The sequence below is a fragment of the Alosa alosa genome, chromosome 22, assembly GCF_017589495.1.
Source record: "Alosa alosa isolate M-15738 ecotype Scorff River chromosome 22, AALO_Geno_1.1, whole genome shotgun sequence".
Taxonomy (NCBI): Eukaryota; Metazoa; Chordata; class Actinopteri; order Clupeiformes; family Clupeidae; genus Alosa; species Alosa alosa.
Genome location: NC_063210.1, coordinates 18172785 through 18197784, shown reverse-complemented (window position 1 = coordinate 18197784; position 25000 = coordinate 18172785). Strand labels below are relative to the sequence as shown.

General features: G+C 43.1%; 2 protein-coding genes and 1 non-coding gene across 4 annotated transcripts in view; 1 reads left to right on the top strand and 2 right to left on the bottom strand.

The window, feature by feature from the left end:
- Positions 1–5926: 5926 nt before the first annotated feature.
- pmp22b (peripheral myelin protein 22b) overlaps positions 5927–25000 on the bottom strand; it is a 38636-nt gene continuing 19562 nt past the window's right edge. The window contains exons 1-5 of one of the 2 annotated variants that reach the window (XM_048233011.1): positions 17334–17609; positions 16364–16455; positions 16081–16174; positions 10057–10197; positions 5927–6238 (exon numbers count right to left, since the gene is read on the bottom strand). In XM_048233011.1, the coding sequence (XP_048088968.1) occupies positions 6078–6238; positions 10057–10197; positions 16081–16174; positions 16364–16441 (474 nt within the window). In that variant the 5' untranslated portion in view covers positions 16442–16455; positions 17334–17609 and the 3' untranslated portion in view covers positions 5927–6077. Of the gene's footprint in view, positions 6239–10056; positions 10198–16080; positions 16175–16363; positions 16456–17333; positions 17610–25000 lie in introns of those variants that run through there. The other variant, XM_048233012.1, reaches the window with a different exon arrangement.
- trnaw-cca lies at positions 9534–9606 on the top strand. Its single transcript has one exon. It is a non-coding gene; the product is annotated as a tRNA-Trp (tRNA).
- tekt3 (tektin 3) overlaps positions 16374–25000 on the bottom strand; it is a 41706-nt gene continuing 33079 nt past the window's right edge. The window contains exon 8 of the mRNA XM_048232981.1: positions 16374–16455. The gene's annotated coding sequence lies outside the window, so the exon portion shown is untranslated. The remainder of the gene's footprint in view (positions 16456–25000) is intronic.

Here is a 25000-nt window from a genome sequence, read left to right as displayed (position 1 = left end):
AGGACCCATTTGCATTTCATGAGTTTTAATTATGTTCCACCCCCTTCCTCAGATCAACATACCCCACCGCATACACACACACACACACACACACACACACACACACACACACACACACACACACACACAGACACAAACACACACTCACACACACACAACCTTACAAACCATGCTCCACTGCTTTATCATGTTCTGGCTGTCAGAAACCCGCCCGACTACACCCTACGACCCCCACCCCCCCCCCACCCACCGATGCATGCACACACACACACACACACACACACACACACACACACACACACGCACACACACACGCACACACACCACCACCACCACCAATGAAAGGGGGCAGTGATAGATTAAGGTAGTCTGTGTGCTTGCCTCTCTTTCTTTGTGTTCCATAAATTAAAAAAAGAGGGAGAGAATATATAGTCTCCCCATAGACTCTGGATAAGAAAGTGGTGGGACACAGATAATGACTTTAGGAGGGTGTTTTGAGGACTGTTAAAAGCAAGCGCAGGAGACCCAGTGGGGTGGGGGGGTGGGGAGGGGCAATAAAAGGATAACGTAATTATTTTGCCGTCTCGTCCTTGACCCGTCCCAGGGGGTGAGTATCACAGGGGTAAAGGCTGGGAGTATGTGTGTGTGTGTGCCCATGTGTGTGTGTGAGGGGCGGCTGGCATCCTTGGACTCAGCAGCACCTGCGTGATCCCAATAGAACAATGGCAGATTGGCCGTTTTTGTTGTGAATGCCATGTTTCCCATGCTAATCTTCTGCACGTCAGATGTTTAAATTGTTTAATCACTTCAAACAAAAGTGACTTTTGTTTAGTGCATCTCTTTGTTTGTTTAGATGTTTGTTTGTTTCATATAAGATGCATCTTACATATGACTTTCTTTAGTGTATTGGTGTTTAAAGTGGCATGTCTGTAAACACAGAGCTAGTTTTATACCAGCATTGTGATGGGCCCGTGAAAATGCTTTATTTGCCAACAGTCTTGGTGCTATAAATCCGAAATGCAAAATACAAAAAGTTTACTCTAAGTATCACTCCAGAGATCAGCCACTGTGTATCTATGTGTTTGTTTATATGCAGAATAACCTTAGCTTGCCATTTATAAGGCTATTTTCTGTCTTTTTCCAGGAGTTAGGATGAATATGTTAGTCTTGCAGAGTGGCGAATGAACGTTGGTACCACAGACAGAGTAGCTGAGGATCCTGTCTGTGTCTGAGATGAACTGTCATGATACGGTGACATATGAAAGTCAAGGACAAAAGAAGACGGAGCACATTTTCATACAATTCATTTGCATCCTTAAGTAGGTGATGATGTGATTTGTTTGCATGTGTCTTTGTGTGTGTGTGTGTGTGTGTGGGGGATTACTTGTGTGTGTGTGTGTGTCTGTATGTGTGTGTGTGTGTGTGTATGTGTGTGTGTGTGTGTGTATGTGTATGTGTGTGTGTGTGTCAGTCAGAGGGTGAATGTGTCTGCATATGTTTTTGGGTAGCGGGGGTTGGATAATGTCATTCCCCTATTGTTTTGGGGTGCAGGGGTGAGGTGAATGAGGAGGGGCATATCGGATCTCACTGACAGGGTGCAGATCTGGGGGGTCACCCTCACCAGACCCCACAATTATTTTTTGGGGGGTTCTGGGGTGTGAAGGGTGGCAGGGTTGCATATGTTTTTGGGAGTATACGGTGCCCTTCATTCATCGAAGTGCCCTTCACATCGTCGTTTCCACATCATTGCCCTCCTTCACCAGTTTGTTGGTAAAGACAATCATCTCCTTTCCTTGGCTCACAAAAAAATAATAAAGTCCTTGACCACCCTCAAACTGTTAAGGGTAATAAAAAGGATAAGGACATGTTCAGCAAATAGGTTTAAGAGATTATGACTGTGTTCCAAAGTGCATATATCTGTACTTACAAAACTTGTGCACTTAAAAAGGTATTGTATGTACAGAAGTATGCAAATTGAAACACAGCTCATGTATGACATCTCTAACCAAGGGTGTATGTTTTTTTGTTGAATATAAGTTTTTTGTTCTTGTTACATGTGTTCAGGAGCTGTCTGTTATTGTTGAGAACATTCCCACATACACACATTATCACATGCTGTGTATTTTTGCAATGTCTTCTACTCACTGAAAATTGTATATAGATTGCTGTAAATTCGTATGAAAGGGATGTGAAAGGCATTGAAAATTCTCTTTCTGTATATGTTTTTTTGTGTATGTTTCTATGTTTCTTTTCTCCTGATAGTGCCAACATGTTTATTATTTTTATTATTATTTTCTTTTTTTTATTGTAGTGTCTACCATCACCACAAGATGGTAGTATGCCCATTTGGTTTATGGCATGCACTGCCATTCATAGTAGGTTACTATAATGAAGCTGAACAAAGAGTGGGAGACAACTTCTTATAATCCCCTGTGATCTTTAGATATCAGAGAAGCATACGTTCATTCACAAGCAAATATTGTACATTTCATTTAATTTGTGCTAATTAACAATGCTTAAATCCCAGCTGCTGATCATGATTATTCAATCTTACTGATGTACTTAGAAACCAACACACGATGGCGCTGTTACCATAGTTTTCCCCAAGACACTCCAATGGAAATAAACGACCACTGATGTCTGTTCACTACTGTGTGGTGGCTTTCCGTACATGTCCCATGTTGATTGAGGGCTTCCCCCAAACTTCTGATGGCCTCAATGAACATTGGTCTATTTATGAATCGCATCTGAATTTATGAATATGAATCGCATCTAGCATTAAAATTTAAATTAGATAGGCTACATCTAAATCATCTAAAATGCAATAGAGAAGGAAAATACGCCAATGCATTGATGTGGTAAGCAACATCCTTTATTTTGAAAACAATATTTTAATTGAGTTAAACATAAACTTGAAACATAACACTCAGCACGCATATGGCAAAAAGATCAAGTGACATAATGACTCAGGATGTAAAGGCAGAACAGGCAACAAAGCAGTCTTCATTGGAGCTTTCTGCTCCTCAGACTAAATGCGTCTCACAATACAAATCAGTGATTTGCTGAAGTACTTCAAATAGACTGTCGTTAACCTGGGAGCTTAGGCTATAGGTCATGTAAAAAAAGCCACGTTTCCTCTCTGATCTTGAGTCAACCCTTCAGGTGACAGGTTTAAGGCATTTCGAACATAGCTTCCCTTTTTTCTGGTCTGAATGTTGTTGTTGATTCGGCAGTGATTTTACGTCCCAGCGAGAAGTAGCCTAGTAGGCCCATGGATGCCGTCGGCTCGGTAAGGTGAACCGCGTGCATGGAATTCACAAGGGTTGGTCTACCTCATTCCCAACACCCGACAGTGAAACGCGACGCCGTTGACACCAGAGCAGCCACGCTCCTCAGACACTTTGCATGACAGCTTTAAGGCGATCAGCTGATCGAGAGCTCCCGAGTCATCTGGCAAACGACCTCACAGTAACGGAGTAACCAATGATAACGCAACATGTCTATAGGCCTACCGCACACATACACACTTCTGCTGTTAGTTAACAGTAGGCTAATGGTAGGCAATTACTCAATCTAAGGTCCAACTTACTGTAGAGAACAAACTGCACTGATTTGTACGTGTTTAAACTGGCTGTTCCTAGGCACATGCAGAGTTGGCATTTTACCACTAGGCTACTGTTGGCGAAAATTAAATGATCAGAAAGTCTACTTTTCCATATGTGCGTACGTTTTTCTTTTTCTTTTCATGATTGGTTCTGGATAGTGCATAAAGCACAAACTGGACAATTACAGCACATGTAACACATTCAGCAAACATTGTCAAGGCAATTCATCAAAAGTTTATTTCATTTGGTTTCAGTGCTATCCCTTGATGAAGCATGGTGCTTTAACACAGATGATGGCAAACACACTTTTGCTTTCTAATCTGGCTGATACCACACCCTGTGGACGGGTTTCCCATACATGGATTAAGCCATATCTTAAAAACTAATCTAAAACCTTTTCATTTCAGTGGATATCTTTGCTGAATTTATCTTTTAGTCTAAGACCCGACTTAATCAATGTACAAGAAACTGTCCCTGTAAGTTCTCAGCAGCCCTGCATGTTGGATACCTTGATCTAAATCATTTAGTATATGTGATATCTTTTAGTTGTTTAAAAACAAAAAACAAAATACTTTTTCAAAACCCTTCCTAACAGATGCAAATGATGTTTCAAATTTGCTGGCGCCAAGATGATGCCTAATTAGGACACGCGGAAAGAGCAAAAAGGTAGGCACACCTGCTTCTCAAGGAGACAAGAGATTGCAGCTTGTCACATTCAAGTATGAGTCACAGATATTTTGCACAGGTAGCTGCAAAAATCCTTCCATTTTCTCCCAAAGGGTCAGTTATCCAACACACATGCAACACAGTCAATTCCGAGACATGGTTCGTCCTCTTCAAATGTTAGTCTTTATCATTGAATTATTTGTAACACATCATCATTGATACCTTCTGTATATATTCAAAAATCAGTAGGTAAGTGCAGTACATGAAGTCTACAACAAAATATTTAGCATAAATATTAAAGGGTTCTTCGTTGTCACACTCTTTGATAGCTATCTTGGCCATAATCTTATTGGACAGCACTAAGTCCATTTAGGTGGAATAGTCAAGGATGCAGCATCTGGTCAGGAAGTGACCCACTGAATGCAAGTTGTCTTTGAGCATCTGAGTGGACAGGAGTGAATACACCTGTGCCCCAAGACCTGCATCCCACGTAAAGCAACAAAATGCTTCAGGGGCAAAAAGAAAGATAAAAAGCATCATAATAAGCATTAGTGTTAGCCGAATCCAAGATATTTTCCAACACACTAATTCTAGTACAGCCCACACATGATGCTTTTATTCCTAGCTAAGGCACAAAAAAAAAGGTTTTGCTGGAAAAAAAAGAAAAGAATGAAAAATCAATAATAAACATTGTTACTGTTTGTGTTTAATACTGTCTGCCAATCACAACTGCCTCACCATTACACAAAATAAATAAAAAAATATTGTTCAGTGGAAATGAACCATGTTTCAGAAACCAGATTTGTTTCACAAAACAAACACTTAACTGAGCTTACAATGAATAGCACTTGGCTACTTTTAGACACGTATTTAAAAAAAGAGCGGAAGAAAGTTTAAAATGTTGAAAAATGTACATATTAGTCAGCTGAGTGCTACTTGCACAGACAACAAAAGGCACATGTGAATGTCTGCTCAAAACTGTTTGACACTCTACTTCAAGATTTCAACTGCATAACTTTACCCTAAATAAAGGCTAAATGGCTATCAATAGAAGGAATGGTAATATCATAGCACCATCTTGTTGACAAAAAAGATTTTCAAATGATTGTCATCTTACAAAAAAAGCCAAACAAAAAAAACAACTGAAAGAATCTACATTTTTAGAACTGTATATGTATGCAGTTTTGCTTTTGTGTCACTTCGCTGTATATCTTAGATCAAAACAGTTTCCCTCAGGCCCTATACTTTATACTGTACATGCACTTTGGTTAAAATACTTCAACACATTTTTATTTATATTTTTCCTTAGCATTATAAGAAAACAAAACTAAACACAAACAAAAACTGACTAATGGTGTAACTAAACCATGGCAAACACTCTTTTAGGCATTTAAATGGCAACAACAAGCTCTTCAGAGTATATATTTTTTGTCGACTAAGCAACACAACAATACTATGTACATATATGTAAAAAGTGTTATAAATAGGTTTTAAACCATCGATACTATATACATCTTCAAATTATGACAGTATTGATTGTTACAGGTCTGGTTTTTGGGGTGCATGTATCTTTCTCAAGGGAGGTGTTGCCCATGGGTTCTTGACAGAGGTTGATGAAGTTTTCTCTGGGGAGAGGGGGGATATACTTTGGAGGGGGTTGGCTTCAGAGCTTAGTTATCTGGAGTTGATAAGAGGGGATGGAAGTTGGGGTAAGGTAGGGTGGAATTTTAGGGGGTGAGGGAGTTGGGGATAGTGAGGGGAGGTTGTTGGTGGGGGTCAAAGGTCAGGGGTCAAGGGTCAGGGTTCTCATTCACGCTTTCTTAAGATGAGGTAGATCAGTCCACTGATCAGCGCCAAGGGGAAGGCCACCCAGGCCAGGATGTAGGCAAAGCCGTAGGACTCCGACTCATGCACCCAGTCCGGACTCTTCACTGTGTAGATGATGGCACCGCTCATGACAAACAGACCTGTGGAGACACAAGGGTGGGGTGAGGGGGGTAGGGTGAGCAAAGTATGGTGAGCAAGAGAATCAATAGGTTTCCCATCATCATTTCCTCACAGTTGTGCCTTCTTCCATACCATACCATACCACCAGCCGTGGCCCACTGGTTAGCACTCTGGACTTGTAACTGGAGGGTTGCTGGTTCGAGCCCCGACCAGTGGGCAGTGGCTGAAGTGTCCTTGAGCAAGGCGCCTAACCCTTCACTGCTCCCCGAGCGCCGCCGTTGTAGCAGGCAGCTCACTGTGCCGGGATTAGTGTGTGCTTCACCTCACTGTGTGTTCACTGTGTGCTGTTTGTGTTTCACTAATTCACTGATTGGGTTAAATGCAGAGACCAAATTTCCCTCACGGGGTCAAAAAAGTATATATACTTATACTTTTCTTATCTTCCATGCCATTATTTAACTGAATTTTGTGTTTTTCTTTTTTTTGTTGTTTGTTTTTGTACTAGCTAAATAGTTTTGTTTTTTTTCCGTGTTTTTTTGTCTAGCTTTGATGCTAACACTAGGTTAAGTTTTAGTTACTGTGGTGTGGTGGACATTGTGAGCACTGACTGGTCCAGGATGAAAACAACCTGCGTAGCCCTGGGCAGTGGGGTGTTTATTTCCTCTGAGTCTCTGGGCTCTCTGGGTTGGCACCCCGCGTCCTCACTTCCTCGTCCTCTCCTTCACTTCTCTCTCTCTCTCCTTAACTACATTCTCTCTCTCTGTTCTACTCTCTCTCTCTCCTTAACTATATTCCCTCTCTCTCTCTCTCCGTCTCTCCTTAACTACTTTCTTAGAGTAACTCTTCCAATCAGATTTTCTGCTCTCTCTCTCCTTGTTTATGCTTTCTTTCTCTCAAAGGAGACACTCTCCACTTCTCTCTTCTTTCTCTCTCTCTATCCCTCTTTCTCTCTAAGGAGACACTCTTCCTGCTCTCCTTCACTTCTTTCTCTTCACTTCTGTTCCACTATTCTGATGTCTTTGGGTCGACAATTCTTAAAGTTGTATTGCTTTGTTCTCTCGCTATGGCTATGCTGTATGGCTATGCTAGGTGGACGATTCCTTTATTTTTTGTTTACCATCAAATTGGCTTCATAGAGGTTATATTAAGGTGAAAATATTGCATAGTGTACCTTAAATTACTTTCTTGAAGTATCTCTTTCACTTGATTTACTGCTCTCTCTCCTTCCTTACTGTTTCTTTCTCTCTCCTTCATTAGTCTTCCTGACTGTTCCTGAGATTTTCCATCTCTTCTTCTAACCTCTTTCTAATTTTCTCTCTATCTCTCTCTACCTTTCTCATTCTATTTCTCTACATCTCTCATTTACTTCTCACTTTGCTCTCTCTCCCTCCCAATATCTTTCTCTCACATTGTTTTCTTTCTTCTCTCACTATCCTTCTCTCTGGGCCTTGGCCTCCCTCTCTCTCTCTGCCCCCCCCTCGCTCTCTCTCTCTCCCTGCTCTCTCTCTACCTCTCTCTATCCCCCTCCTATTCTCTGTCCCTTATCACTCGCCTGCTGAACTCCACTCATTCAACACCGCTGCCGCTTTGAAAAGGCCACGGCCCACTTCTCCAGCAGTGACTGGGCACTTTCTGAGGACTGGGTGAGTGGACGGGTGGGGGGGGTTATGGGTGGGTGGGGGGCATCTCCATCTGTGTACCCGTGATGACCTTTCCCTCTTGAGTCCGACGCTCTGTCTCTGCTGCCAAGAGCCGTGGGCGCTTCCGCTCCAAAACCTCGCACGCGCACCCGGTCGCTGCTCGTGCCCGTGCCCACTTACTGGCAGGACGAGCTTGCCCGCCTGCCAGACAGCCCGTGGAGGTTTGCCTGGCGCCGAGGCACAATGGCACCACGAGGGCCGGTAATGGCTTTCTGAAAGGGCACACGCCTGCTAGACGGCCATTGCCAGACTATATGTCAGTTCAGGTTTTGGCTGTCTGGAAAACTCTCAGTCGAGGTGAGCAGAAACGGACACATTTCTGGGAAAGAAAAACAATCTTCGTGGAGTCTTTTCTCAAGATTTGTCAGGTACCCAAATAAATGTCAGGTACCCAAATAAATGTCAGGACCCAAATAAATGTCAGGACCCAAATAAATACTAATACAAGAGCTATACGACACTAATGAGATCAATTGTGCCATATTATGTTCAATGCTACAAAGTACAATAATTCAATCTTATAGTTTTTTATATACGACTTTGCTTCTGTAATTAAATTTCCGATGCCACAGGACAAAACTGGCCACCCACCTCTTAAATCTCAAGTCTTTATTATTCATTTCTGTGGCCAGAATAACTGTTTATGTCTGTGTATCCTATTTCCTGCCTGTTCTTTTATAAGAGGTGGCAGTGCTCATTATCTGAATGAAGAGCTCTCTTAATCCAATAAGGGCGAGTCCATTCCGAGTCGTTCGAGTGTACAGCCAGTGCTCACATTTCAACCTCAGTCACGCGCAGACTTAGCGCAAAGGGCTAGCAAGGAGATCAACTACTCTCTCTCCCAGGGATAGAGAGAAAGAGAAATCGAGAGAAAGAGAGGGAAAGAAAGTGTGAAGAGAGAAAATAGAGTTTGACAGAGAGAGAGAATGAAAGGGCGAGAGAGGGGAGATAAAGCTGTAGAGAGAAAAAAGAGATACACAGAGATATCAACTACTCTCTGCTTCGGAGTGGGAGAGAGAAGGAAGAGAGAAGGAAGGAGAGAAAGAGAGAAATTGAGAGAGAGAGAGAGAGAGAAAAAAAATCATAAGAGAGAGAACGGCAGGACCCTGGTCAAGATTAGACACCCTTGTGCTGCCTTATCCATTCCAGTAGCCTATGTCATCTCATACTAATGACAGCAGGGCAGAAATAGCTCAATGTCCCGTGAGACTGCACTGTCCACTTCAGACCCCAAGCCCCGGCCTCTTCTCTCTTCTGTGCTAGCCCTTGATGTCATGCAACCTGAGACACAATTGGTCCGCTTATCACATTTCTGGGGCCAGAAAGCTTGTGTAAATACACAACACACGGTGTTGCACTAAGAGTGAAAACTGCTCTCTCGGCTGAAATGGCTGAAATAGGTGTACGTTATTGTGGTATAATTTGTTTCGTTTATCATGCTTTTGTTTGACAAATTGGGTGGGATAAGATTACTGTATGAATGATTCAAGTATACCTACATGCAAATCTACAACCATGCCAACTAAACCATTCCGCCAAAGATAGTTGTTTTTTTCTCAAATCTCTAATAGATCATGACTCTTTAAAAGACTAGAGCTGTCCTGACTGAAATGTGGGACCTCGTGGCGCAACGGTAGCACATCTGACTCCAGATCAGAAGGTTGCGTGTTCAAATCACGTCGGGGCCTACTGGTTAGCACTTCAGACTTGTAACCGTAGGGGTGCCGGTTCGAACTCCAACCAGTAGGAACAGTGTTGAAGTGCCCTTGAGCAAGGCACCTAACCCCTCACTGCCCCCCGAGCGCCACTGTAGCAGGCAGCTCACTGCGTCGGGATTAGTGCGTGCTTCACCTCACTGTGTGTTCACTGTGTGCTGAGTGTGTTTCACTAATTCACCGACTGGGATAAATGCAGACAAAATTTCCCTCACAGGAAAGAGTATATATACTTATACTTATAATATGTGAGGTTTATGAGTTATGTGATGTGCACTGCATTATGTGATTCATTGCTGGGTGATAGCACACTCCACTCAAGACTCCACACAGATTGTGAGACAAGACAAATGGTGAGCGCGTGTGGTCTGTTTGGGAGCACAGAAGAGACACACAGTGCAGACGGACAAGAGTGCCACTCACTTGCGAGGACCTGGAAGACGCCGGTGAGGAAGAAGCGGCCGCCCTTCTGCAGAGTGAAGAGCTGGCAGAAGAAGAGGAAGAGCGAGATGAAGCTGAAGATGATGGACAGGATCATGAGAGCCTGCACCGCCTGTATCCACTCTGCACACACACACACACACACACACACACACACACACAGAGAGAGATGGAGAAGAAAGAACAAAGGTTACCATTGGCAGGTCAACCCAAAACACTGTTCACACTGCACACAATCTCAGCCTGTAATAGAAAACACAGTTGTGATGAAAACCAGTACAATAATTCTTTATGTGGTAACTATAAAAAGACATCTAGATTCAAGTTAACACACATTTCAGGATATTACATAACAAACATTTAAGAGACAATGGGTGTTATATAAGTTTGTCTGTTCGTTCTGTGCATACATTTACATTGCATATGCTGCATGCTGTCGGCATGTCGTTAACAAATGTTTAAGAAGTTGACTAATAAATAAAACCAAACATACAGAGTCCTTAAGCTTAATGCTGCACACAGGTTTTGGGGCCCACAAGAGACAAAGCAAACAAAATGGGGCTCAGCCGAGGTTTGTACGACTGGAAAATGAATTTGGCTCTTTGAACCAAAGTCTCCAGCCAAATTATCAACGTTAGGTCAATGCCACAAGCACAACAACCGTCTGAGACTCAACGAAACAGACAGAGCATCAACATCAAACGATGATGAAGTAACATAACTAGAGGAGGGAAGAGTTGAAGTAGTCCAGATAATGGATATAAAATGAATAGACAGGGGTGGATGGGACTTGGTGTGTGTGGTGCCTGCGGATGTCTCTGGTGATGATACAAACAGCAGGAGTTGAAACTTTGGGAAAAGAATTGCAATCTGATCTAGAACTAGAATTTCACAACTGTAATTGGAACCAGAACTTCATCTACAATTAGAATGAGAATGTCCACTGCTGACATGAGGACTCCTGCTCTCTGCAGAGATCCACCCCCACATCCGACTAGACACAACACATACCAGAACAACAACAATCCCTGTTGCCACAACTGCTCCCATAAGACAAGATGACCAGAGTTCGTGGGAATCCTTCCCTGCTCAGCTGTAGCACGTGTTCAACAGAGCCTCTCTGTCACATTATAACGGCTTCACTATGAGTAGAGCAGCTACACTCAAGATTCCTACACATCAACATTACATTAGCAGGCGACCATTGAGAGCTGTACATGGCAGGTATAGGCTTTTAGCAGCTATTAACTGCTACAGGTCAAATTCAATTATGTCCAATATTAGAGAGCTTCATACACACACACACACACACACACACACACACACACACAAATAAAGGGGAAGCCTCTTTCAGACCCTTGTTGTGCCAGGAGCCCTTAGCGGAGGCTTTCGGGAAAGGGGTGGACGAGGGCAGGGAGGGATATCCTGTTTCTAAAAGCACCAAGACTCTTAAGTGCAGTTCCACGCTCATATTGATCTCCTCCTCCTCCAATCCTCAGGCCAAGGTGAAGGCAACAAACCCCATCTCTACCTGCGCCTGATGGACACTCCAGTCTCCGTGGAGAGCATCTAATTATTTTATTGCCCCCATGCTGCACCCTGATTGGTTGAAGTCTGCCCTGGAGAGCCTGAACAGATACTGATGGATGATGGATTGCTCTGAGAGCTTCCTGAGTAGCAGGAAATATAATTTGTTTGTTTGCGAGGCAGAGAGACCTTTCAAAACAACAGCGAAGAAAGCTTTGCCAAGTAGACCCATTTACATACAGGACAGGCTTTCGATGTTAGGCATCCAGTGATAGATTTGTTGGCAACAACAGTCAGAGATAGGCAGGAATGTACACAGAACACAAGTACCAGCTCTATTTCAACAAATGGAAAAATACTGCACATACTTGCTTACAGTGTTTATGCTTATATTGATTTGTCTAGTCCGAGGGACGTCAGTGTGAGGTCAATGGTAAACTAATAGTAGTTCAAAATGTAAAACATTTGCACAGCTTGCATGCCAGCAATGCAAAGCGTGTGACTTGCTATTCAAATAAAGTCACATACTGTATGTTTGACTTGCTTGCCTTGAATACAACGGTTTGCAGATAGAAATGAATGAATAGACAAATACATTCATTTAACATGGCACAGCTGTGTCAGTGTATTGCATGCAATTACACTATTTTTTTTAAATAAGATCGTGTTTGTTTAAACCTCTCCCTCACACACTCTCTCTCATACACACAAACACACACACACATTTACACACTGTCCAGCTGCACAGAGTTGCTCTAGGTATTCCAACCCCGTGCAGCATGTCTATTTCTTGTCTGAGAGTCATGCTAAAAGCTTCAGGTTTCTCCCTCTCTCTGCCTCTCTATCTCTCCTCAGCCCCATTCCCTCGTTCCCTATCTGTCCATCTCGGGGAGGGAGCTGTCCTTCCATCGATGTGTGGCATGCGCCTCTGCTGTCCTCAGCTCTCCTCTCAGGTTTAGCTGTGTCTGCTCTCCTCTTATGACAGACAGCCCTGCCTACACATGCCTCTCCCCCAGTACACACACACACACACACACACACACACACACACACACACACACTTATACATACTGTACACCAACACATGCACACTCTCTCTTTCACACACACACACACACACACTTTTATACATGCATTATACATGCACACTCTCTCTCTCTCTCTCTCTCTCAATACATACACCCTTATGTGAACTCACATACACACTAGAGCATGCGTGCACACACACACACACACACACACACACACACACACACACACACACACACACACACACACACACACACACACACACACACTGCAAAGGGATGGCTAAGGACATAACCCTATGAGGATAGAATGACCTCAGCAATGTTGAGAATTTGGGCCTTGACAAGTTAGGTCAAACCTTCTGCCATCAATTACCATGCATTTAAATATCCAGTAATACAGAAGTGTACTCCAACTGTGAAGTGAACTGTGTTGACACATACTGTAGGACAAAATCAGATTCTGTACATTGTACTATATCTCCTACTAATACATTTTCTATAAGAAACCACACCAAACACCAAACACCAAAATCCACTACTATTTCAAGAGAGGGTACTTCATTAAAATAGTTGTACAGTATTGTATTGTAGCACTGCCTGCACATCTGTACAATATTAAAGCACAAGATTTGAGATTTGAGTGCCCAGTGAAGAAAGCTATTACAGTAACTAAACTAAATGTAAACTGAGTCCATAAAATTCTCTGTACAATCATTTTAAACAATAATCATGCATGCTACATGACGTCAGTCAATTCTTCACTCCGTGTCATTCGTGAGTCATTCATTACATGAAACATGCTGCATATTTGGCTCATTTTTGTGTGATAATGTAATCGGGCTCCATTAATGGCAATCTAATACTTTGTGGAACGCAAGCCATGTTTTCATTAGAGGGGCCTAGGCGATAGCTGTGCTCATAGGCCCAAAAAGGATAATTGATTCGATTAGCGTATGAGAAAATCCAGTTGAAGAGATAAACACACACGCTGTAGCAGGCCGACGTGCAGTGTCTGGCTACGGGACGAGCAACCACTCACACACTCCCTTTCTCAAACAGGACTACAACAATCCACTATCCCTCTACCACCAGGGTAACATTGAAAAGCAAACATTACATTGGCAAACTTCCAGTTACAACACAGCTTTATCTTGCACTGTAAGTCTTACAGAACGCCATCATACTATGTAGCGACACATTCTTTCCATATGGTTCCATTGTGGTCCTATAGCCATTCCATATGTGTCGCTACATATATCCATATGATTCCATATGGTTCTATTGTGGTCCTATAGGCATTCTAGCATGTGGCTGCGGCATAAAGCAAATGCTGTGTTTTATCTCTTCCTTCCTACGTGACAGCCAGAGGGATCAGGAATCTTGTCCTTGGCATTTCCCCGGGCTGCGAGGTGTGGCTCTATAGCAACACACACACACACACACACACACACACACACACATAGCAATAGAACCCGTCCAGAGAGGAATGTGAAAACACGGCAAAAAGTCAACAAACACCTGGGCACACACACACACACACACACACGGCAAAACACGTGCGCCCCTCTCATGCAACAGAAAGTAAGGAAGGAAAGTAAAGCTAAAGCAACATTTTTACATCAGTAAAAAAAGAAAGGCAATAAAGCAATACAAAATAACATTCGGTTCACTTGGGCCTGAGTATGTGTGTACAGTATGTGTGTGTGTGTGTGTGTGTGTGTGTGTGTGAGAGAGAGAGAGAGTGCGTGTATGTGCATGCTTGTGAGACAGAAAGAAAGAAAAAAGAAGTGTGAGAAGGAGCTGACTGTTTATTTTCTGCCATCAACCGTCACACACACACACACACACAAACACACACACATACGCACGCACACACCCGCACGCACACACACACACACACACACGCACGCACGCACTTGGGGCTCGTCCTATGCTGTTGCGCTAGCGAGCTCTGCCAGTGGCTGTACTCTCTGCTGCCAGATGGTCTCTCTACAGACCCAGCTCCACACTGACGTGGGAAAAGGAAACTTCACCAGCTCAGTCACACGAACACTCACCAAGGTGTGACAGTGGAAAACCACACACAAACACACACACACACACACACACACACACACACACATGCATACAGAGAGAGAGAACGATAGCCAGGCTCTTTGAACAGTAGGGAAATCCTCTCACATGAACTCCACACCTCTGGAGCTTATGTTTGTTTGTGTGTGTGTGTGTGTGTGTGTGTGTGTGTGCTCCTTCAGCAAACAGAGCAGGTCACGTTGTTATAAGGGAGAGTGCAAACACAGTGGGCCTGCCGACAGAGGGCCAAGGTCCTGAGACAACACTAGCCTGTGTGTGTGTGTGTGTGTGTGTGTGTGTGTTTGTGTGTGTGTGTGTGTGTGTGCGAGAGAGAGAGAGAGAGAGAGAGAGAGAGAGACGCAGACCTGTTGGACCATCATTAGCAAAACACACAGAGGCTCTTATTAAACACATTACATCACTGGCAGAGGAACATGAGAGTCACTTTCGCTCTCCCTCTCTCTCACCCCCTCTCAAACACACACACACACATGACAGTCAAGGTCTCTCTCTCTCTCTCTCTCTCTCTCTATAGCTATTTCTTTCACTTTCTCTCCTTCCTATCTTTTATTCTTGCTCTTTTCACCTTAGACTTTCATTCTTTGGTTCACGCACACTCTGATCTGTATTTGCCATTTTGAGCTGCATGTTTCTGTCTTCAACACGTCTAGCACTCTACAGCTGTTTGCACTGCTGCTTTGTTAACGATCTCTTGGAAGTGAAACGGCTCGATACCAGGGTGTGACCGTGTGTCGTCCGTAAGCGGCACGCTATGTTCCACCCGGGGTGGTCCGAGGCGTCCCACACCATGCCCCACTGCCCGCGCACGCAGCTTCGCGGGGAGGTGCTCGGAATATTTCACCTAGCCCCACCCTGAGCCTCCTAAACATCCCATGTACTTCCCACTCCCAAACAAGGGGTCTCAAACGTGGCCGCGGCCCCAGAACTATTTATACTATACGGCTGAAGCGTGAGGGGTAGGGGTGGGGGAACCTCTCTTGCGAGAGCCGCCTGGCAATTGCAGTGTCGCATTCTCATCCCTAGATGGCAGCAGAAATGCGCAGAGACGGCACTGACACACCCACCCGAGCGCACAGTAAACAAGAGACACCTTCAGCTGTTCACTCCTCTTACTTAATCCTATGCACGGTTTACACTAAACACACACACACACACACGCACACGCAAACGCTAAACCCCAGCAGCCAACAGCAATCCGAAAGATGAGAGACTACACAGACAGAAAGGTGATGGGCTTAGCTCTCAGTTGGGTGATAAAAGTTTACAGCAGGACGTGTAAGATGCGTGACCCCGCTCTGTCTTAATTCAGCCAGCTAGGCAGATGAGAAACACGTAACTTGACGAAGTGTCCTACCTCCAGTTTCGCCCGTTTCGCAGATGTATGCGCCATTGGTTTGTGTGCAGTTCGTCCACAAATCCGAGGTGGAGGAATAACCTACAGTCCACGCCTGAGAGAAACACAAAACATCAATTCAGTCACAAACTCCATCTGAAGGAACAACAACACGGCAAAAGGGATTAGTATATAAAGTATATTTAATAGGGAACGCTCAGTACAATACGTAAATAGCCTAGATTAAACATACTATCAGACATCAGACAAGAAACATGAATAAAACTATAGGTAGCATACTCACACTGACAATCGTTGACACGAAGAGGAGCACTAGAGCTGCCCCGTGCAGGAAGATGATTCCGAGAAGTAGAAGCAGCATTTTCCCAAGAGATTCTGGACAAATAATTGAACAAACTCAATGAAGTGTCAAAGCAATAACAACGTATGTAGATAAGTGTTCGGACTGGGCGTGTCGGTGCGCAACCTAGTGCAGCAGCGCATTTCCAGAACCGTTATTTTAAAGGTCTACAAGACACTGTCATTCTCTCGTAAAGATAGTATCTCACAGCAACATTTCATACCCCAACAGACCCCATTTGCAAAAGTTGTCACTCTAATTATTCAAGGTTCATAGTTTAAGTTCTACGTCATTTTGTGACAAAATTAACATTGCCACATGACGTTCCAGTGAATCAAAACGTTAAATCAACAAGTTGCCGTCCCTCCTCGGGTTTCACATTCGAGCAAGTGCAGACGTGTTCGGGTCGCAAAGATGTACTCTACAGTACACCGCACATTCTACTGCAGAGTGAAATCACTATTACGGCACTACAAAGCCGCCATTCACACAGAAGAAAACTTAGCTGGACAGAACTATGCAGCTCATTACTTTACTTGCATTTTAGGCAGTCCGTAAATTCGTAGCACCAGTCACTCAGTACAATTTCAGAACATGAAAGAAAACATAACCATTACAAGGCTTGTTTCAAAAAAGCATTCCAAATGGTGGCAACCAGATATGACCTGTGCTTCTCTTACTAAATGAATGTTAGTAGCCTATGTTCTATTAAGCTCCGTAAAGAATAACGCTATTCTCGCTTTCTAACCCTAGAAACAGATTTACTAGCAGCACTTCCCTCCACGCCAACACGTTTCTGAGTGCCCTAGTCAGAGGAAAATCCCGAGTTTTAGTTCCAGCGGTAATCCGTTATAAGAGCGCAGTCTGCGTTAGTGTTTGCCATCACACACAAAAAAATGCATTGTCAACTTACTGAGGAAAGCAAAATAAATCCCAAAAAACAGTGATTATCAGCAAGCGTAATTTGCACAGTCTATTCAAAGCGTAGTCCCCACGTCCAAGTCCCTCCGACTAGATTGATGTGAGAGACTGCGGGGCAGTTATAAAGTGTCTCATTATGGAAGAACAACGCCCTGCGTACGTCGCTACGTCAGGGGGCGCCTTCCAGTGACAGCTCGGTTCCCAATATATCTTTCACGCGCTGTGCGTAAATGCGCAGGAAAACGCGGGGAAGTTAGTCATGCGTCTAGTGTTTACACGAGCTGTCAGGGAACTCTGTTTGGTTCTCATGGAAACCAAAAATACAAATGACTTTGCACTTGAAGAATACAATCCAATAGCCCCCCCCCCCACACACATACACCTAAAGACAATTAAGATGGTTATTTGGTATATTCTGGTGACAGTTGTATGCCATATCAAATCTGGCAGTGCAACGTCAGATTTGCTGACACAGCACAGTTTGTAGGGAACTATTTGAGCACCGGTTGAAGTAGATAGATAGATAGATACTTTATTGATCCTCAAGGGGAAATTCAAGGAAGTAACACTAAACAAGTTTCAACTTGTTTATTTTTAACTTGTGGCATGGGGTCTTATTGATTGAGTTAATTTACTGTAAAACAAAGTCATGTGCTATGGCGACAAAAATGACATAATGACCAAAGAATTGACACAATGCACTTCTCTTCATTTCTTCCTCTTTTCATTCTCTTTGAGTGGCCACTGGGCAGACAGGATGAGGCGGAGTTTGAGGGTGGGGGTGCCCGGCTGCGGCCCCTGGCCTCCGCCTGTGAGTCACAGCATAGTTCAGTGAGTGGCTGGATCTCACTGGAGCGTTTTGGGAGGCCCGGCTGGAATGTGTAGAATGCTGCCTCAGAAAGAATCCCCACTGCCCCCCCTCTCTCTCTCTTCTCTCTCTCTCTCTCTCTCTCTCTCTCTCTCTTGCTATCACTCCCTCTCACTGGGGCTTTATCTTCATCATTCTCCTCCTCTCCCAAGTATTCTCTTTCTCCCTCTCTCTCTCTACCTCTCTCTCTCTACATCTCTCCATATCCCTCTCTCTCTTTCTCCATATCACTCTTCTACTCTCTCCCTTCCTTCACTCTCTTTCTACTCTCCCTTCTTAACCACCTTCTCTCACTCCCTCCCCATGAACAGGTCAATAAAGGTGGGTTGGTGAGAGAAAACACTCTTCACTTCCATAAAACAAAGGACCTGCTCCTGTGACACACCCCTATACAAGTGTGTGTGCGTGTTATTTCTCTTCTGTTTGTTAGGAGTCATGTTTTCCTAGCTATGTAAACATTTAACAATCGTGTTTTATGGAATCACTCCAACATTACAATTGTCAGTGAGGCAACAAGTGGAATTGTGATTTGGTTCCTGGTTCCTCAAAATAGCTTGTAGCTTGGGGAAACACAGACAAACTTGCAGGTTATTCTGGCAAGGAGGCCATTGATGCCCATTTCCAATGTTCCAAAACCCCAGGCACCATCACAATCGCTAATCCGGCATAAAGTGGGCTTTATATAACAGAAGATATAGCAGTGCATTCAAAATAACCAATGACTGCACAGATGGTATCAGTGTTAAACATATATGAATGTGTATTTTCTTCAGAATTAAGTAAACAACTGCATTCAAAACCTTTGTTTACAAGAAAGATTTGATTGCTGCACTTCTGAAAAGATTTGGTAAGAGTTTAGTGCACCAATTTAAGTTTAAGTAAAGCCTTTTTAGACCCACTCACAATCTCACTTGAGATACGGTCTGGTGTCAACGAGGCTACACTCAAAAGTGCCCTGTGACCAAATCAAATGCAAGTTGGAGTGCCTGAGATGCAAACCAGAAGTTTCATGCATCTGTCCAGGACAGCTCATAGTTGGCTATGAGATTTGAATGCATTATAATCACATAGTTTCTGAGATCTGGAAAAATCTCAAACATATCTGAACATTCACAAGGATTCACCCAGATTCACGTGGTGTCAGACACCCATATACAGACGTTTTATGACTAACATTCATTCATTGGGTAAAATTGAATTAGAGATTTAACAGGCTGCACTGTGACCACAACATATAAGTGAACACTGATGTTCATCATCACCTTCACAAATATCATTCAGCCAAAGTGGCATCTGGTCTTAGTAAACAGAATCATAATGTATTATATGAAAGAGTTACATTTAGGATAAACCTTGTAAAATACAAAATAACAGAAACTTTTAATCTGTCTGGATTTTGTTTATGGTATGTGGGTAGTGTATCGTTTTGGTTGGGTTGTTTGCTTATCTGCCATGTTTCTATTGTTTCTTGTTTGTTGCCTGCTTGCCTTTTGGTTTGTTGGTTGATTTATTCAATACAGACCAGAGTGTGTGTGTGTGTGTGTGTGTGTGTGTGTGTGTGTGTGTGTGTGTGCAGAGGTGGAAAAAGTACGAAAATATTGTACTCAAGTACCAATACCTTGATAAAATATTACTCAAGTACAAGTTAAAATACCGATCTGAAAATGTACTCAAGTAAAAGTAAAAAGTAGTTCATTTAAAATGTACTTTAAGTAAAAGTTACTTAGTTACTTTTTTTTGGTGGGGGAGGGGTGGGTACCAGAACAACTAGTTTTACCAGAGACTTTCTAATGAGGAGATAAAGCACTCAAAAAATCCTCCATAGTGCATGGGGTTAGTTTGTAACGCCAATATGGCAGTTGTCTACACATCACAACCCTTCCACGGCAAAACGTCGACATGTGAATACATTGAGCCAATCATGTGGTGTATTGTAAAATACATTGAGCCAATCAAGTGGTGTGCTGTGAAGACATCATGCTAATCATCTGTTGTGATCTCGCTGCTGGAGCAAGATTGGTGTCGTGAAGCCTTACGCACACGCATTTCTGCCGAAATAGATGCATGATAAGTGCCCAAAAAGTGTTGCAATATGGCCGCCGAGTGGAGGGACTTGCCTGATAAGGACTGTGAGGGACCGAGGCGACCACCCCACGTTTAGGGAGGTGCGCCACTGGATTAGGTGGTGTCGAGGGAAGGCCCATTAACCCAATCACAGCTAAAATCTCCCAGTATAAAGACATACATACACCTACATACACAGGCCATAAACATAAACAGCAATAAAACAAACTGAGTGCAGGTGAGTGTATTTGGCTGCAGTCCATGCAGGTGTGGCACAAGGCAGTTTTTCAAATGTTTGTCGTAGGGGAAAAGGAGAGGACTCCTTTTTCACAAGGACGTTGAGTAATGGAGATCTATGTGAAAGATCACCGGAGTTCTCCTTTAAGTTTGAGCAGTAGTTGATTTTCAAAGTTAGTTGCACTCATCCTTGGGTTGCTTTGCAGTGAACAGTAATCCAGCACAACTGAAAAGCCCCTCACAGGCAGCTGAGGCAGGCAGGCCAATGTTGAGTTGCAGAGAGTTTTTTTTAAATTTGGAAACGAGCAGAAGGTTCAGCAGATTAAAGGGCGTCGTACTGGGGGGGAAAGTGGGAAGTATAGGGCCCCAATGGAGGAGAGGGCCCGTGAAAAGTGGGATACAGGGGGCACAACATTTTCACCAGGCATTAGTAATAATTCAGGTAATCCACACATAAAAAATCCAAACAACTCCATAAGTAGAGTCATGTGTAATGAAGTGGAATAACACAGGGAAATATTGAACACGCTAAGAAAAAGCACTAAGGCAAGGAAAGGGAAGGAACGAGCTGGAATCTGTATAGAGAGTAGTTATCCTTTCTATCTGTGCAAATTAGTATAAGCTTGGTTAGTAGCCTACATATCGATGGGCTATAAAAAGGTTTTTCATTACCAAGGTGTCACACAAGAAACATTTCATGATGGATAAAAGCAAAAGCTCTCTCCTGAAGACCTTTGCAACCTTATTGTTGCAAAACATATCAATGAAAATGGTTACAGATGCATTTCAAAACATCAGAATCTTCCAGTAAGCAGCATGGGAGCCATTATCTGCAAGTGGAAGAAACATCACTGCATCAACAACCGGCCTTGCACAGGATCTCCTCGCAATATTTCTGACCAGGGAGTCAGAAGGATAGTCAATTCCAAGAGCCAAGGACCACTCGGAGAAAGCTCCAAAAAGACTTGAAGGCAGCCAATTCAATTAAATTCAATTAAACAGTTCTGGAAGTAACTAAAGATCAGGATTCACAAGAGGGACCCCTGGAATCTGTTTAGAACAATATGGGCCAAAATCACACTTGATACTGCGACTAATACGTTTTGTCATACAGGAAATGTCTTGAAGCTGTCATTACAAACAAAGGCTTCCACAAAGTATTGAAGAAATTTCAGTAGGAACGTTCAATACTTTTTTTCCTGTGTCATTTCACTTTATTACACATAACTCTTTTGTTTGGATTTTTTATATGTGTGTTAATATAATGTCTGGTGAAAATTTCGAATATAGGCTACTCACTGGAAGTTTAGGCTAATTACTGAAAAAAAAAAATTAAGCGTTCAATACTTATTTCCACCATATATTTATTTTACCTGAATATTTTAACTTACAAATTAAATGTCAAAATAAATGTCAGACGAAATGTAAAGTTTGACTGACTGGATTTTGTATACAAAACATAGTGAAAACTGTCTAGTTTGTTAACTACCACAGTCACGAGTTGGGTCGCGATAGTCTGTCATTTTTAAAAAGTGGGTCCCCAGAAAAAAAGTTTGAGAAACACTGGTCTAAGGTCACTCTCACTCTCCCTTGCTAAAGAGCTAAATGGTTTAGTCCACCTGCACTATTCATAAGGTAGTCTATCTTTTGTTTATTTAGTTAAGCATCGCTAGTGGACCGCTAATTGTTGTGCTGCTGGTGCAATGTCTTTCTCCAAGAAAGCCAAGTAGGCTAAGGTTACTAAAAACAAAGGCCAAAACAGGAAAAAGAGAGACATCAACATGAGGGGAAACAACTGCTAATAAACTTCTTTCCAAAGAAAGGTGAGCACAAACGTCAAAACACGAAATCCCATGGTGTTTGCTTGAATATCTCCGCAATCATTGGTGCTAAAACTAACTGAGACAACCCATTGGAATAGCGTAAAATACACTTTCATACGTTAGGCTAATCTGATGCATCTCGTGATCCAGCTCCATCACTTTCAGAAAGACTACATGGCGCCAGCTTGATTCATGTCCTGTTGTAGGCTACATGCTGATCATTATCACTAGGCTAGTGGTTTAGGGCGCGATTTCTTTTCTCTCCCTTTCCGTTTTCGTTAGTCTTAACTTTTTTTTTTACTCAAGTAACGGATGGGATTTTTGATGTAGCGAAGTACAATACTTCACTCAAAATGTAATCAAGTAAAATACCGATTTTATAAACTACTTAAAAAATACAAAATACACAGAAAAACTACTCAATACAGTAACGTGAGTAAATGTATTTCATTACTTTCCACCTCTGTGTGTGTGTGTGTTTAACCTTCTCCATCCTCTCCTGTGGGAAATATGCTGAGCCGATTCAAATGAATGCTACTCTGTGAGACATCTTTGTGCGATAACCCGTCGGCCAGTACACACACACACACACACTCACACACAGCTGTCATTGCACTCAGTGTAGACAGTGTTCAGACCATGCTAACTGAGAGAACTCAATGTGTTGTCCATCATGCAGCAGCCGTGTGGCATCCTGTCGGCCACCACACACACACACACTCACACACAAACACACACACACACACACACACACACACACACACACACACAACACACACACACACACAAACACACACACACACACACACACACACACACACACACACACACACACACACACACACACACACACACACAGCTGTCACTACAGACAGCAGACCACACTCGATCCACACTGACAGGGAGTCACTGTGCTGTCCTCCATGCAGTGGCTAAGGGGCTGACCTAAACCTTCTGTGAATCACAAGCTCATTGGTGGAATGCATTGGTGAGTTACTTACTTACTACTACTACTACTACTACTACTACTACTACTACTACACACACACACAAACACACTGGTCTGACAATGATTTTACAAATGTTAAACCTATTTGAGTTATTAATGTGTAATTTGAATATTAATATTTTTAATGTGTGTGTGTATGCACTTGTATATATGCAGAAATACATGCACATTTGTGTGTGTGTGTGTGTGTGTGTATGAGTGTGGACACGTGTGAGTCATCTATACATGTCTATTGTCTCCTATTCTGAAATCCTCATTTCCATGTAATCCCTATGAGCTCGCTTCGGTCCGTTTTTGGCAGCGCTAATCTGTGATTGCTAAACATGATCGCCATCCAAACACACAGCGCTCGTGGGCAATCAGCGTCATGCGTTCATGTTGATTAGCATGTCTGAGCCGTGCGCGTCGGAGCACCATGACAAACTTATCACTCCTGGTATGTGGGGGCGTCGGGGCCGCTGCCAGACAAGAGAGCCGCAGTGTGTGAAAGTGATACCGGGCGATTTCAGAATTAGCCAACAGCAGTCAGCACACGCACACACACATACAGTTTATATATATGTTCAACTGTGTGTGTGTATGTGTGTGTGTGTGTGTGTGTGTGTGTGTGTGTGTTTGCATGTTTCTATATACATGCATGTGTTCTATGTGTGGGATGTGTTTATGTGTGTGTATGTAATTTAAAGCATCACAGTGCATAGTAGATGGCATACATTACAATGTGCTGTGTGCCAGTAGCAAATGTGTGTTGAATTTCGCCCCCTGCTCTGTAGGCCAGATGAGGCCGAGCCAGCTGAGGGAATCATCCACCCTCACACCCACCTGTTACCTTCATGCAGCGCTACATACGTATGGGACAAGGATATCACTATATCACTGCTGCATAGGAGTCATCTATCTATCTATCTATCTATCTATCTATCTATCTATCTATCTATCTATCTATCTCTGTTATCCTCTGTGCTCTACACTCCTCCATACACCTCTGCTATGCAATAGAAATTGATTCTTGTCATACTGCTCAAACACTGCATTCCAGGAAAGTCGGAAGTCGGATATTTCCTAGTTAGAATCTCCCAATTTATTTCCTGACAAACTCAGACGTCAAGAATTCTGATCTCCTACTGGGAAAAAGTACAATGGAACACCACCCTAAGTTGAAGTCCCCACTGTGGAAGTGGATCTACCCTGATTTCAAAGTCAGAATTCCGATGTCCAACTTGGAGCATTAGCCTTTAGCTTCACACTGTTCTATTATGCTGTTGCCCATTGTCTTACCACAATCTTTCACTGTTGGTCTAATATCCACTATCTAAACTGTTACCTTCATACTGTACATCACTGCTGCAACAAGAGACGGTCATCTATGTCACAGTGCTGAACCCTGTTATGTTCACACTGCTCTACACACCTACCTAACATCTCTACAGTGCTTATTGTCCTCCCTGTTATCCTGCTATTTATTCTGTAAAACACAGCTGGGACCATTAGGCCAAGCTGATTTATGAACCTGGGTTACAGAGTGTGCTGAGATGAGCATGTGGTTTATCGGGTCAGAGTCAAGGTGTGAAAACTCACACAATACACACCTAGGGTGGCCTAGGGTTAAGCTGGGACAATATGTGCTGGTTATAATAGCTGACGGGGGAGGTAAGTAC